This window comes from Zonotrichia leucophrys, chromosome 3 (genome assembly GCF_028769735.1).
Source record: "Zonotrichia leucophrys gambelii isolate GWCS_2022_RI chromosome 3, RI_Zleu_2.0, whole genome shotgun sequence".
Lineage (NCBI taxonomy): Eukaryota > Metazoa > Chordata > Aves > Passeriformes > Passerellidae > Zonotrichia > Zonotrichia leucophrys.
The window spans coordinates 35,360,986-35,375,524 of NC_088172.1; the positions used below are offsets into that span (position 1 = coordinate 35,360,986).

At 41.2% G+C, this 14,539-nt stretch overlaps 1 protein-coding gene across 3 annotated transcripts in view; it reads left to right on the forward strand.

Moving 5' to 3' along the window:
* Positions 1–14,539, forward strand: part of KLHL29 (kelch like family member 29) — a 388,164-nt gene that overhangs the window by 53,136 nt on the left and 320,489 nt on the right. For all 3 annotated transcript variants that reach the window (XM_064707789.1, XM_064707787.1, XM_064707788.1), the window contains one exon: positions 12,784–12,890. Coding sequence is in view for 2 of the 3 variants with exons in the window: in XM_064707787.1 (XP_064563857.1) it covers positions 12,784–12,890 (107 nt within the window). In the remaining variant the exon portion in view is untranslated. The remainder of the gene's footprint in view (positions 1–12,783; positions 12,891–14,539) is intronic.

Sequence of the window (14,539 nt, forward strand, 5' to 3'; positions counted from 1 at the left end):
ATCTTCTATTAGAAATAGCTGAAGTCAAGTCAGGCTGCATTAAGCAATCAACAAGTAACACTTTTGTTTTTCAACAACTTCACTTACCTCCTGCTAATTTTCATCAAGATTCCAGACAATATAGTACTAACCATTATTTTCTCACCTAGTTTGCTCAGTACTGACAGATAATAGATGATCCTATTACAAATAGATTTGACACTGCATCCATGAAAATGTGAAAATTGGAGTCTCTCGTCATTATTTAAAATGTGTGCTCACTCACTCAAATGAGCTATAAGAGTCTACTTTGGAGATAAAGTAGTCCAGATTGCTGGAAAGGCTGCTCCAGTGTCACCCAGGTTAATGTAGATATATTATGTATTTATATAGCCTATAGGAGGATAACTTTTTAGCAAGTGATTTGAACTGAATATGTACTTGATCAGGACTCATTAATAACCCATGGCCATGCTGTTCTCCTGGTAAGAACTTAGCCTTGCAATCACAAAGATTAATTCTGGGGCTGTCTACTGCTCTTTGGGAGAATGAGTCCAAAGAAATGGGTGAATCATACAGAGATCTCTGTAAACTAAGCTATAGATTAAGATCCTGCACTGTCCTTGATATTTTGATTAAAATGACCATTTTTTAGTCACAGTTCTAGAATTTGGAACAATAGTGTTTTTCTCTGAAGGTGATGGGTGCTTACTCACACTGCATCTTAGTTGAGGGCCTGGTGTCAAACTGTAACTTCTGTGCTTGAGATATTGGAGATAAATTGACTTTTTTCCATGAGGCTTGAAGTCATGTCCATGTTTTCATAAAAAATGCTGTAATGTTGTTCAGGAGTTAGTAACTGATGGATTGACAACGAAAGTGGGATTTGATGTGAAAGAGGGAAGAATTGGTTAAAAGTGAGACAAGCAGCATTTTCTCTTTTACTGGTAACTGGATTTTCCTGTTTGATGGGTCATGAGGGACCAGCATATTTGAAGTTCTCTGAAGAATACACAATATCCATGGACTGTTAGGAAATTCATTATTTTGCACATCTCTGAATCCTAGTTATTACAGAAGCTCTGCAGCTCAGCAAAACAGTTTTGATAGACTTTCTTCTCAATGGTGTGTACCTCTAGCATGGCATTTGTGGAAGTGGTCTTGGACCAGAGAATTGTCTGGATTAGTCATGTGAAGGCAGGGAGTGTTTTGAGAGTCTCTGAATTACACTTAGGACAAATGTGGATTGTAAGAGAGGACACTGAGGGGGGAGCATTTGGATGAAGGGAACAGATGAGATGGAGAGCTTGCACCTGAAAAGTACATCACCAGAGAGCTGGAGCTTGGGAAAGAAGGCCTTTTTACTAATCCTGGCATTGCTGTTAGGCCGTGAGTTAAAAAATGAGGATGTAAACAGCAGCATCCCTGGTGCTGGAGCATGATCATCGTACATTCTCTCTGTCATCAGCATATTCTCTATGTCAATAAATGGAAGTGTGGTAGTCTTATTCAAAGCCTTTGATGACAGGCTGCAGGACACTGCCTGAGGCTGTAAGACAAATAACAGTGCTCTTCTCCATGGGTGCTATCTGACTTGTAAAAATGAGTACCTTCCTGCCTGTGCCAGTGCTGGTTTGTTAGACACAGGCAAGCTCTCTGCTCTCTGTGCAGCTGCTGAACTTGCATGTGTTTTAGTCAGAGCTGTAAACAGGAGTTTACAAGAGAAGCACTACACTTTGTCTCCACAGATATGGCAAAGCATGAGGAAGATGGCAGTAATGTAATGATGGAAAATTACTTGTTGTAATGGCTCAATTCAAAGTAGTTTTGTGTCGTCCAGGCTTATTGAGGAAAGCTTGCAAGTTGGGAGGTACTGGAGGTAGCAGTGATGTGTCACCCACCTAGTGTGCAACTGAAAATATGTGATGGCCAGGATAATATTAATCCTCTAGGAAAATTATTTTTCTCCACTTATCTTGTATGTAGGCATCTGGATGACTGCGAGCAGTGCTGACTCTCCTTAGGGAAGGTTAGTGCTCAGGCTACCCACTGCTGTAAGTTTCTTGGCACCATATGTAAAAACCCTAAACCCTATGTTTTTATATAACCTAATTCTTAAATTAAATCTAGCAGCTCAATTTTAACAGCATGATGTCCTCACACAATTGAATGAATTCTGTGATGGTCATATGTGCTAAATTCAACAATTTACATCTGGAGAACAAGTTCTCACTGTGAAGGAATTGCTTCTTTTTCAAATTATTCTCATGGAATCCAAAGTTTGATTGACTGTAACCTGCGCACCTCCCACACTTCCTTTCTGCCTTTGCTTGCTTTCTTTTGTTTTCTCTAAAGGGGATCTTTTGTAAGTGATCTGCTTGTTCTGCTGTTTCTTTGGGGATGACAAATTAAGCCACAGGTCTTTTTATAGTGTTGCCAGTGGGAGGGGGAGAGAGGGGATTTAGGGCTCCACTACTCTGGTGTGCTGCTGGTAGTCAGCTTTGGAAGTTTGGTTCATGCCTTTGGAAGAGTGGCTAAGATCTGTGCCTTAATGCTGTGAGGGTTTCACTCTTGTCATTTTCACAGTGAATTAGGATGTAATAAATGGGACAGTTTGTAAAGGGTTGAATAAGAGAATTATAATTAATGGTAGGTCAACAAGAGCTTCTGGAAAACAGATCTTGTCAAGCTAAGCTGGTACTTAAGTGTTTTTAATGTGATTGCAAGTTTGATATATATGGCTTCTGCAAGGTGAAGCCATAAATACTTGGTGAAACTTGACTTGGTGAAATCATTTTGATTAAGAAAGAAAAACAGTATAGAAACATAGATATAATTTAATTTTGCAGGTCTGAGGGATGGGAACTGAGATTGCCCAACTTCACTTTTCAGTTTTGCATCTTCTCCTAAGTCAATTGTCCTGGTCTCCTCCTGAAGTCACTGAAGAGGAGAGAGTGCCATTGCTCCACCCCGAGTTGACAGTAGGGGGACATGAGCTTGTAGAAAAAGATTTTGTTGCCTGTGTCAACAATCTCTATGTAGGTCCATAGGAGAACTTCAGGGAGGCTGTGCTAAATCTGGGTCTGTCCATACTGAAGACACTCCCAGAATGTTGTGTTCAGGTCTGTCTGCACCTCTAGGAGGTGGATGAGATAGTGAGGAGATTAGATGTAGAGTGAAGAGTGATGATGCTGGCTAAAGGTGGAAGAACACACCTTACACCACTGGGATTTCTTGCAGACATTCATTACCCTAATCCAAGAGAAAGAATGAATTTATTAGATTTTCTAGAAAGGAAAAGTCTTCAGTCTCTTTAAAAAAATATAGCAAGATTCCTTGTCTAGAAATGAAAGCCAAGAAAATTCAAAATAAATAATGAAAAAAAAAACCCAAATAGGTTTTGACAGCCAGAATAATTAATCACTAAAATCTTTTGCCAGCACCAGAAGGCCTCACTAGAACTTTGGTAACTATTCCAGTCTGAGGATTTTTTCTTCCTGAAAAAAACAACAAATTAAGTCATGTGCCTTATAATGTGCAAGAGAATCAGACTGAAGTCAAAAAAGGACTGCTCTGATTATGCAGTCTGTTAAAAGTATGTTGGTCCCTGTGAAGAGGATATGGTTTTCCCTGTTCTGGTCAGGTTCTCAGAGCCTTATTTGCATAGGGATGCTGCATTCTCCTGGCATATGGCAGTGTTAGTTCACATCGTAGCAGAAGTGGTTGCTTTTGCCCTTTTGAGCACAGGCTGTTGTTTCCAAGCTATGGTACTGTGCTCTCCCTTCCCTTTTTTGTAGCATCAGACCCAACAGAATGAGCTGTCATCATCCCTCATGTCTCTGGTACATCATGAACCAAGTGCAGTTCCTGCTTGGTTTCTTGGCATTGTGCAAGGCTTCAGATAAGACGGGGGGGACACAAAGACTCTGAAGAGCCAAGTACTTACTTTGCCACCATCCTGATTTTTTTTGCAGCAGCCTGATCCTATCCTGCTGCTCTGCAGCTGCCTCATAGCATTTCTCCCACACTACAAAAGGCAGGATCTGGCTGCTCTTAACATCACCTGCAGTTGGTTGTGTTACCTGACTCCCCAGTAGTCTCTGAGTCTTACTAGAAGAGTAGGGCTTTGTATTAAAAACCATCAGGAAATAGCAAACCAACAGGTTTTGTTCTGCTTCTGTTGGCTTTTGACAAATATCTGGAAAAGACATTGAACTGCAGAAAGTCAGTTCATGGTGTCAAATAAGTTGAGGTCTTCTCAGTCTCAAATGTTTCAGTGCTTTTAATGTGAGTCTCTCCAGCTGCTTCAGTGAAGCATTGACATTGAGAAAATATGTTAGTCAAGCTGTCCTAAAACTTTCAGTCTTTTAATCTCAATGCCTTCAAGGTATTTCAGAAGAAGATATCTTTGCTGGTCTTTGCTTCAACAAAGAAATAAAAGATACTTCAACAAATGTACTTCCTTGCCTGCTACCTTTAAACTAAAAGTTTAGAGGGTTTTAAACTAAAGTTGCTAGTGGAGGGGAATCTCAATCCACCCCACTCCTATCAGTGTGATGGCAATGCCAGCAGGAGATGCCCAGAGCCAGGAGAGGGAATTGCAGGTCTACAAGAGAGTGCCTGAATCCAAGCCAGCTTCCTCTGGGGCCCAGCTTAATGCCACTGTGCAGAAGTGGGGAATAAACAAGAGATAGAGACGTGTGCCTGCAGGGCTGTGGTCTTACTGGCCTGGTAGAGACATGCCAGGATGGTTCCTGTGACTGAAATGTTGGAATGGAAGGATGTAGGCTCTTTACAAAGTGTAGGAAGTGGAAATGAGGAAGTGTTAGTGGCCAGGGGGAGTGCGTGAAGATCTGCCTGGGTGGGGATTGATGAGAAGCTGACTGAGAGCTTATGGGGCAGGATTAAAGGGAGGACAGGGACAAGTAATTTTTCTGCCTGGGTCTTCACTGACAGGTGTTCCAACCCCACTGCCTGAGTTGCAGAAGGAAAAGGCAGTGATTGGGAAAATGAAGAATCACCTGCTGTAGGAGATTATGACTTTGAGAACATCTAAGGAAGCTGCAGGGGCACAAGTCCATAGGACCTGATGAAATGTGTCTATGGGTTCCTAGGGAACTGGTGGATGACATCACTAAACCATTATCCATCACGTTTGATAAGTTGTGTCAGTATAATGAAGATCCCACTGATTGGAAAAGAGGAAACATACCTCCCATTGAAAAAGGAGGACATGGGGAACTATAAAACCAGTCAGTCTTACCTCAGTGCCTGGCAAGGTCATGGAGCAGATTTTCCTGGAAACTATGCTAAGGCAGGTGGAAAATCACGAGATGACTGGTGACAGCCGGCATGACTTCATTGAGGGCAAGTCATGCCTGACAAATCTGGTGACCTTCTGTGATGGGGTTAAGGGCATTGGTGGATAAGGGAAGCACAACTGATGTAAGCTACTGAACTTGTGCAAGGCATTTGATGCGGTTCCATGTGAAATTTTTGCCTCCAAACTGTGGAGACATGAATTTGATGGCTGATGGATAAGAAGTTGGCTGGTTGGTTGCACTCAGAGTTGGGGTCAGTGTGTCAGTGTCCAAATGGAGAGTGATGAAGAGCTGCATTCCTCAGGGGTCAGTTTTGGGACTGGCTCTGTTTGCCATCTTTGTTGGCAACATGGACAGTGGGACTGAGGCACCCTCAGCAGGTTTGCTGGTGGCACTGAGCTGTGTGGTGCAGGTGACACGCTGGAGGGAAGGGATGCCATCCTGAGGGGTCTGGACTGGCTTGAGAGGTGGGACTGTGGGAACCTCGTGGAGTTACAACAATGCCAAGTGCAAGGTCCTGCACCTGGATCAGGGTCACCTCAAGCTCAAAAACAGTCTGGGCAGTGAATGGATTGAAAGCAGCCTTGTGGAGAAGGAGTTGGGAGTGCTTGTGGATGAGAGGCTGGACAGGACCCAACAATGTGCACTTGCAAGGATCTTTTTAGGGCCATGAAGATGATCAGAGGGCTAGAACATCTCTCCTGTGAAGAAAGACTAAGAGAATTGGGGTTGTACCTTTAGGTACTGGAAGGCAGCAGTAAAAAAGCTGGGGAGAGACTTCCTACAAGGACATGCAGTGATAGGACAAGGGGGAATGGCTTTAAATTGCAAGAGCAGATTTGGATTAAGCGTTAGAAATTTTTTTCTAACTGTGAGGATGGTGAGACGCTGGCAGAGGCTGCCCAGAGAAGCTGTGGCTGCCCCTGGGTCCCTGGGGAGTGTTCAGGGCCAGGTTGGATGGTGCTCTGAGCAATCTGGTGTACTGGAAGCTGTCCCTGCCCGTGGCAGGGGGTGTGGCAAGGTGATTTCTGGGGTTCCTTCCACCCAGACAATTCTGTGGTTCTGGGACCTTCTTCCAATCTCCAGCAAATCCAGTGGACTTCAATGAATTGTGAAGTTGACTCTACTTCAGGGCAATCTGCTTTTTCGCTAGAGTGTATGTATTTGTTGGTCAAGAACTGTCACTATTATGGTTAGGAATTTTTAACTGAACATTTGTAATCCATTACAACTCCATAATTTTTGAATAAACAATCTTTTTAGTACTTTATTTTTACATGGGAATATTTTACATATCCCTTTTTGAAGCCTGGACATATCAGCAGCTCTTTTTGAGCTTTTAATGGGAGTTAAAAAGTAAATAAACTGGGAATGAGTTAAAAGTTTTTACTTGCATCCTAAGAGTGATCTCATTTTGAGTCTTAACTACAGCATACCACAGAACTTAATGTCATCTGGATAAAGCAATTCTATGTTTAACATGGTTTGGGGGAGGAATAGTGAATTACATCCTCTAAGGATGGGCTTCTAAAGTGTCTGTCTGCATTTCTTTCTGGAATTTTGTTTAGTTGGTTTGGTGTGCATGCTTTAACTTCATTTGCAGCATCAACTAAAGGCCATTTAAAAAAAAGGATGGAACTGGACAGACTATTAATGCTGACTAGCTGATCTTCTAGGTCTCTAAACTCATTACTAACCTGTAATATCTGTGCATCTTTTAGTGTTTTGAAAGCATTTTTTAAATGAAAATGTGTCTGTAAATCATCTTGGCAAACTTTGTCATAATTGCTCATTGCGTTTGAGTTTGCAAAAATAGCTTTGTTTATGATGTGGTATTTTTAATGGCATATTTCACTGCTTCCATTTAAACTTCGAAGTGACATCTTTGTTTTTCCCCTTTAAAAAGGAGCATAATCCAGATGTCTGTCAGAAGAGTTGTTGATGTAGCATTTTATGAGTAATCCTTATGTTTGAGGTTTTTGTTTTGTCAGAACTGTTTGCCAAACTCTTATGAAGCTCCCCATGAATATTATTGATGCACACTTCCTTTTAAAGAAGTGATTATCCAGGCAGGAATACAAACTCAACAGCCAGTTCTAAACCACAAATGTTTTCTCAAAATTTATGTGATGTCACAGGAGGAGTTAATTTGTCGATGTTATGGAACAGGGGGAATACTGAGTGAATATTATTCTCCTCTTCCCTTTCCACTTGTTAACCCTTCAAAACACAGGCCAGCATTTGAGTCTGGGGACCTCAACTATTGCACAGAATGACTTTAGGGGTTATTGTGTGTCTAAATCTGTGATGAAGAGATGTTCATAGTTCCCAACCTGTTTTCAGAGAGATCAGTGCGATTGCGAGAAACTCAGTAAAACATAGCAAGTAGCCTTAAGTGTCTAGCAATTATCATTTCAAACCCAGAGCTGATGGTACAGTGATGCTCTCATTTGTTGCTGCTAAAAAGTTTTCTATAAATATTTGAACATTATGCGTGTGCAGACATCCTTCTCTAGTCATTTTTTCTCATGTAGTTCCTTAGTTTAGGTGGGTATGGCTTAAATTCTTTGGACCTTAGTGAGGACTGGCAGCATTGCCAGGCTTTTCCCAAGCATTTCAGAATCCTTATGGCTTGCAAATGCCCTGGGATCTGCAGACCTCACAGCATTTTAGCTTGCAAATTAGTAGTTGGCTGGTTGTCAGTTGGGGAAAAGAGAGAGCTGTAAATTCTGTAATAAATAATATATTAGGGTAAACATAACAATAGTATTCTGCAGACATTGTGGTGCAGAGCAGTCACTCCTTTCCATGAAGTCAGGTGGGACTGTGAAAATGGATGCATCCTTCTTTTCCAGCCCTGTGTTTTATTTTTTTATCCCAGCCTGCAACTCTTGACTGCAGCTCTGCTGAACTTCAGAGCCTGTGTAGCTCTTGTGGGATCTGTAATTACTCCCTTCTCAGACCACTTGCTTGGCTTCTGGCAGCAGTAGGACAACAGGTTCAGGCATTATAGAGCTTTTCATGGTAAACATGCTCAAGATAACAGATAAAGACAGCAGCACACAGTTGTCCCCAGCCTGGCAGCACTGACACCTTCGGGTATGTTGGTCTGTCCTTACCTCCTGCGTCCATACAACTTCCCAGCCATGCTGAGCTCAGTTCTTTGACTGATGTGATTTGGCAGATACAGGGCCTGTAGCACCCTTCTGGTGCCTGTAAAGCTTCCACTTAGCCTGCCTAGCAAGTGCTCATACTTTATGTTGCAGTTGGTTTTTCCCCCTCCCTCTGATTTGCTTTTCTTTGCTTTGTTTATTTGCAGAGAGGGTGTTCTGTGTCTGGTATTTCATTCCTGTTCTTCAGCCCCTGCCCCAGGCTGTGGTACCTGACTTAGGAGAGGTTGTTTGCAGAGCAGAGCATCTTGTAAAGGGCATTTTAAAAGCACTTTATGCTTCAGAGTTGATTTATAGCTTGTCTGCACAGGCAGGCTTTCATAGAATATTTTTGTCTTAAACTTTTTCTGGGTAATTAACCTACAATAACTGTGTCCACATCCTTGGCTTCATCCTTCTTCTTGTCCAAATACGTTTTTCAACCACAGGTGAGACATGGGAAGGCACTGCATGGAGCATTGCATCCTCACTGAGGTTGATGTTGTGCAGCTCTGCTGCTAAGTGATCTCTTATTCAGGGAAAGGGATCTCTTATTCAGGGAGGCTCTGGAACAAAGAGTCCCTCCCTGCTGTACTGAGTTGCCAAATGTTGCTGCCTGCTCCTTGCCTTTCTTCAGATCTGCTGTATGGCTTTTGGATACTTTGTCTGTGACAGAGAAGCTCTGAAGGAGTGCATTGCTGCATAAGAAAATTGTGGTTTTGGCTTGACATTGTATGAAATCATTGTCTTCCTCATCCTCTCTTGCCTTTTGGATGCTTCTTTTGTAATTTACTATTTAAAGCTGAGCTTTCTGCTTGCTCCTTGTGCTGTTACCATATCTCATTGTTTGCTGGTGCAGCTGAACACTCCTTTGGCCAACCCACAACTGTAGAGGGGAGTCCAACTGATGCAGCTCCTCTCTCTAAAAGATCCAGACCTGCTTCTCACTGACCAGGTCTTTCATGCCAAAGGCACTTCTGATTATTCTATCTCTTTGTGAAGATACTTGTGTTGATGAGAGGTGAGCTGACACCAACTTTTCATACCATGGCCTGCAGCTGATTTAACCTGAAGAAAGAGCTCTCTCCTTCAGAAAAGAGGAGATGCAGTATCTAAAGTAGATAGCTTTAGATCCAGTTGCTTCAAGTCACTTAATTTAGAAGCACAGGCACAGGACAGAATCCTTAACCTGTCTATTTTGCAGTAGTTAGGCTCCCAAAGGAGAGATAAGGCTGCCTGTAAGGCACCTTCAGCTTCATGAGAATTAATACAGGGAATGCAGGTTTTACCTCTGTGCAGGGTAGTGCACTATGATGAGAGACAACCTGGGTTTGCTGTTAAAGCTCCTTGCTGTGCTTCTGCCTTTTCCAGTTTCAATATTTTATTTTAGTGCTTCAGAACTGCCTGGCAGGTGTTGCTCCCCCACAATGGTAACTGCAGTAAAGTTCTGGTAAGCTTAAAATCCTTTCCTATAAGGAGCCAAGATTTTCTAAAGCAGGGGAAAGAAACTTACCCAAATGCTAGTAAATCATGTAAGTTGCAGTATGTTAAAGACCATTAAGTATGCCTTTGTATTTCCCCAAGTGGTTTTTTACACTTCTCTGGAATTGTATGTCCAAGAGTAAACAAACAGATTTTGAACTTTGGCCCATCTTTGTGTACCATTTTCATGGTGACAAGTAATTGCTTTTCTTGTTCCTCCATTTCCTTCTGATTCTTCTTTCTTCAGGTGTCCCATATCCAGCTGTGAGTTGTTTTGCCTTTCTATATCACACTGCTGTCTAGAGCCTGCCATGTGCTTTGTCAGTATTCTTCATGTCTTTGATTATTGAGGTGAGAGAGAAAAAGCTTTCCTTCATGTAAAACTGTCATTGGCTACCAGGCTTCTTCCCTATCTGAAACCCATTTTACTTTTATTAGTCTCAAATGTTTTTTGCCATTCTGTGAAGTTCTGGAACAGGAGTCCTGAGATGGCTTTCAGAAGCGTGTGGTTCCCTAAGGAGATCTTTCAGAGTTGCTCTGGCCTAGTGTTGCCCTTGGAGATGATGGGGTAACTATGATATGATGAGTCACTATGCAAAACAGAAATTACTCCCTTGAGTAATTTCCCTTTTCTTCTTTCCATAAACTGCCTTATGAAAACAGTGCTGTTTTTCAGCAAACTAAAAGCTAAACAAAGAAAATATTCCCTTTTTGTTTCAGTATTTTTAGGTAGTCCATGGTATATTCCTTCATTATCTTGTGAAAGTCAGAAATACTAAATTAAAAGGTCGCAGCTATTTATTCAAGTAGTGTTAAATAAATAAATAAATAAATAAGTAGACCAGCTATTAGAAAAGCCTTAGCTCCAAAATGAATCTAGACCTGTAAAGAAGACAGGCTCTGGGAGAGCATGGAGCTCTGTTTAATGGACTCAACGGTAATGATGAGGAATAATGTTGTTTACATTTCCACATTTTCCGCAGCCTTTCATGTGTTTCCTCTTCCATCATCTTATGTTTTCAAGAAACTAGTTTGCAGCTGGCTAGCGCTTAGACAGCACAGAGTTTTTTCTGCTTGGAGCTGTTTGACCTTTAAAGTTCCTTCCAACCCAAAGGTGGCCTTGAACACCTTCAGGTCCATAGATGGTCTTGGCTGTGATCTTCTCTCATAGTGGGTGGTTCTTCATTTCCCCAGTCCCTGCTCGCACCTCAGGCAGTGTGGGTGGAGCACCTGTGACTGAAGACTGGGGCAAACCAGTCATTGAGTATCTTAATGTTCTCCATATCCCAAGTAACTGGGTTTCCCATTTCCTTCTGGAGAGGGCCAACATTTTCACAAGCCTTCCCTGTTGTCACAAAAGTACCTATAGAGGCCTTTGGTGTTGCCCTTGATGTCCTTGGCCAGATTAAGTTCTATCAGCACTTCAGCTTTCCTAACCTGATTTGGGATGTCATTTGTCTGGCCCATGCTTTTAAACTTTGTTTTAGTGGTTCCATCTTTTTTCCCCCATTTCTCAGGCTGATGGTGCATTGTACCTCTCAGCCAGCTCTCATTACAGATCATTCATTGCAGCATGAGCCATTTGGTCAGCTAGTCAAGCCAAAGTTGCTATATGCTTCATTTGCAGAAATATAGTAGGAATTTAGCAGTTTTATTAAACTCTTAATGGAGCTCATTGCCTGACTGATCTACAAAGTGACCTTGAATAAGTCATTCACTTTTTCTATGTGCTTGTACCCTTACCATCCTCACCTTCACCCCACCTCTTTGGGCTGTAAATATTCAGCACTGAACCAATTTTAGGCTTTCACAAGGGAAATTATTTGGTCAGGCTATTTAAACATAGCAAAAGTCATGCATATATTCTGAAATAATATCCTAGCAGGGTAGAGAGATAGCTTCCAAGGGTATGTTTTGTGTGCTAAAGTTTCCAGAGCTAGCAGGTTGGATTAGTGAAGTGTTACTCTACCATTTCAAAATTATTATAAATAGATAAAGTTTATATAAAAGGAAAAAAGGCTTAAGCTTAGGCAATGGGACAGAAGCCCCAGTTGCATTGCAGAAGGAAGTGCACTGTAAACTTCACATTCAGATTGTATCAACTCAATTACATGTATGCAGCAATCTTGTCATTGTAAGAATCTTCTTGGTAGAAACTGAAACTCTAGGGCTAAAAACATGAAATCAATAGGCACAGTTATATCCACTTAAAAAAAATTGTATTGATTTGCAGATAACAACAGCAGTTCATTCTTGCAAGATTACATGCCACTTCCTGTCATAAAGATTACTTCAATATATATTGCATCTGAGATGGAGACTGTAGGGATAAAACTGCTTTGCTTTAATGAATAGTCATTTTACTCTGTGCATTAAAATGAGATATATTCCTTTAACTTTATCTCCAGGGATTATTTTGATTTCATGGGCAAACTCTGTGTTACCAAAGACTCTAGAACACTATTAAACTTTTAAATAGTCTTAGGTTGCCTTGTTTTTGCAAGTGCTTGAACTCATCCTCTCTTTGATAGCAACTAATTAAGCAAAATATCGTGCTCCTTCTGGTCTCCTCCACATCCTTGATTAGAGGGTTAACACCATGTTATCTTGGGTATTAGATGTTCTTTGCTAAACCCTGAGTGCCTACCAGCATCCAACTGTCTGTGCTTTGGAACAAATTTCTGTCACCTTCTGGGGTTTAAGTTCTCTATTCTGATCATGGTGGTCTCCCATTGAGAAGCTTTTTTCTTTTTTTTTTATTCTGCTGCTGTGATTCATTTGAAGCCTATTCTCATTACACATTAGTGATTTCATCTTTGTGTGTTGAAGTAACTTTTTTCAACTCTTTCTAGGTAATCTGGCTTCCCAGAAGTCTTCTGCTAAATGCAAGGGTTTGCTGTCCTGTTTACTGACTGTTACACCTGAGGCTGATTTTGATACAGATTGTGGATATCACAGGGTAAGTGTGCAGATGTCTCTTTTTTTTGTGGCTTTTTTTTATGGTCTCTTCCTTGCTTACAGAAACACAATTTGGGCATTGCTCTCCCTTTCGGTGGCTGCAGCAAGTCTCTATTGCAGCTCATGCAACTGAGTATCTGTTTTATAACAGAAAAATATTATAATATGATAAATGCTAATGCTGTAAACCTGATCAGGACTGTTTTAATTTGGTGGTGTAGCTCCAAGAGAGAGCAAAGTTTTCTGTGTGTATAGGCCTAGACTCATGGGGCCATATCTTATAAAACTGTAAAAAGCTGTAAGAGGCTTATTTGGGTGTAGTGAACTTTAAGTTTTATGCTGATAAAAGTGCATGTATTTTTATATTACAAATGAAACATTCTTCATAATGTACATAGTTAAAATATCTGTGAAGTTTGCAAGATTGAGTTCAAATATTTGGAAAAGGGAGATTAAAGGTTAGTTGGTTTCTTAGGGGCATGGGAAGGGAAAAGAAGGAACTGATTCCCTCTCTTATCCAAATCTACTATGCACATTACAGTAGAAACTTAAATACTTGACTTCATTGTTGAATAACTCTTGTGGAATTTTTCTCCTCCTGCCTATGGGAGGAAAGTTCAATTTTGTGAACAGAGATTTGATTTTTTTTTTTTTTTTTGCTTCTTCCTCAGTCTTGATCCTACCTGCTATTTTTCTTTCTTATTTCCTTCTCTAGCTTCTTTTTGCACTTCTCTGTTTTTTCATTATGGAGCTAATCCTGTGCCTTTATGCTGTTTCTTGTCCTCTTGGCCTCCTTCAACAAGCTTTCTTGCTTGCTTCTTCCATCCAGATACGTAATTTTTTGGCGATAATTCAGGCTGGAAAACACCTGTGCAGTTGTCTAGTTCAGCCTCTTGCTCGGAGCAATGTCACTTTTAAAGCAGGTTGCTGGGGACCAAATACTGTTGGGTTTTGAATATCTCCAAGGATGCAGACTCCAAAACCCTGTTAGACCCCTGTTACCATATTTCACCACCTTGTGAAGGATATTTTCTTCATTTATAACCTGAACTTTCGTTGTAGCTTCTTTGTACTTGTTATATTGCTGCCCTTTCAAGAATAGGCTCACTCTGTTCTCTTTGTACCTTCCTTTTGGGGAATTAGAAAACACAGTAAGATCTGGGGGAGACCTCTGTTCTAGACACCACTATCCTCCACTGGACTTTCTCCAGTATATCAAAGCCTTTGTGTTCTGGAGGGCTCACAAATCCTTCAGGAAAGGGGAAGATTGCTTCCCTGGGCCTGCTGGCTGTGCTCTCACCAGCGCAGCTCAGAATGGACACACTTGGGTTTGTGCCAAGGGCATGTTGCTGGCTCAGATTGTACCCACTGTCTGTCAAGACTACTAAGTCCCATATTATTTTTCATATTTTCAGTTTGTTTGATCTTTCTTATCCACTGTCATGCATTCCTTACTTCCAGCATTTGCTCTTTCTTCACAAGATTCCTTATTGAACACCTCAGCATCCCCAGTGCACCTTCATCACAATGTTTCTGGCAACCTCTTCCCATAAATGTGCATGAGCTACACTTTGGAAATAGTGAAACTCTCTTGGAAATTAGTTTATTTCTTTAAGGTTAGCTAGCTTAAAGAAAGCTAGCTAGCTTAAA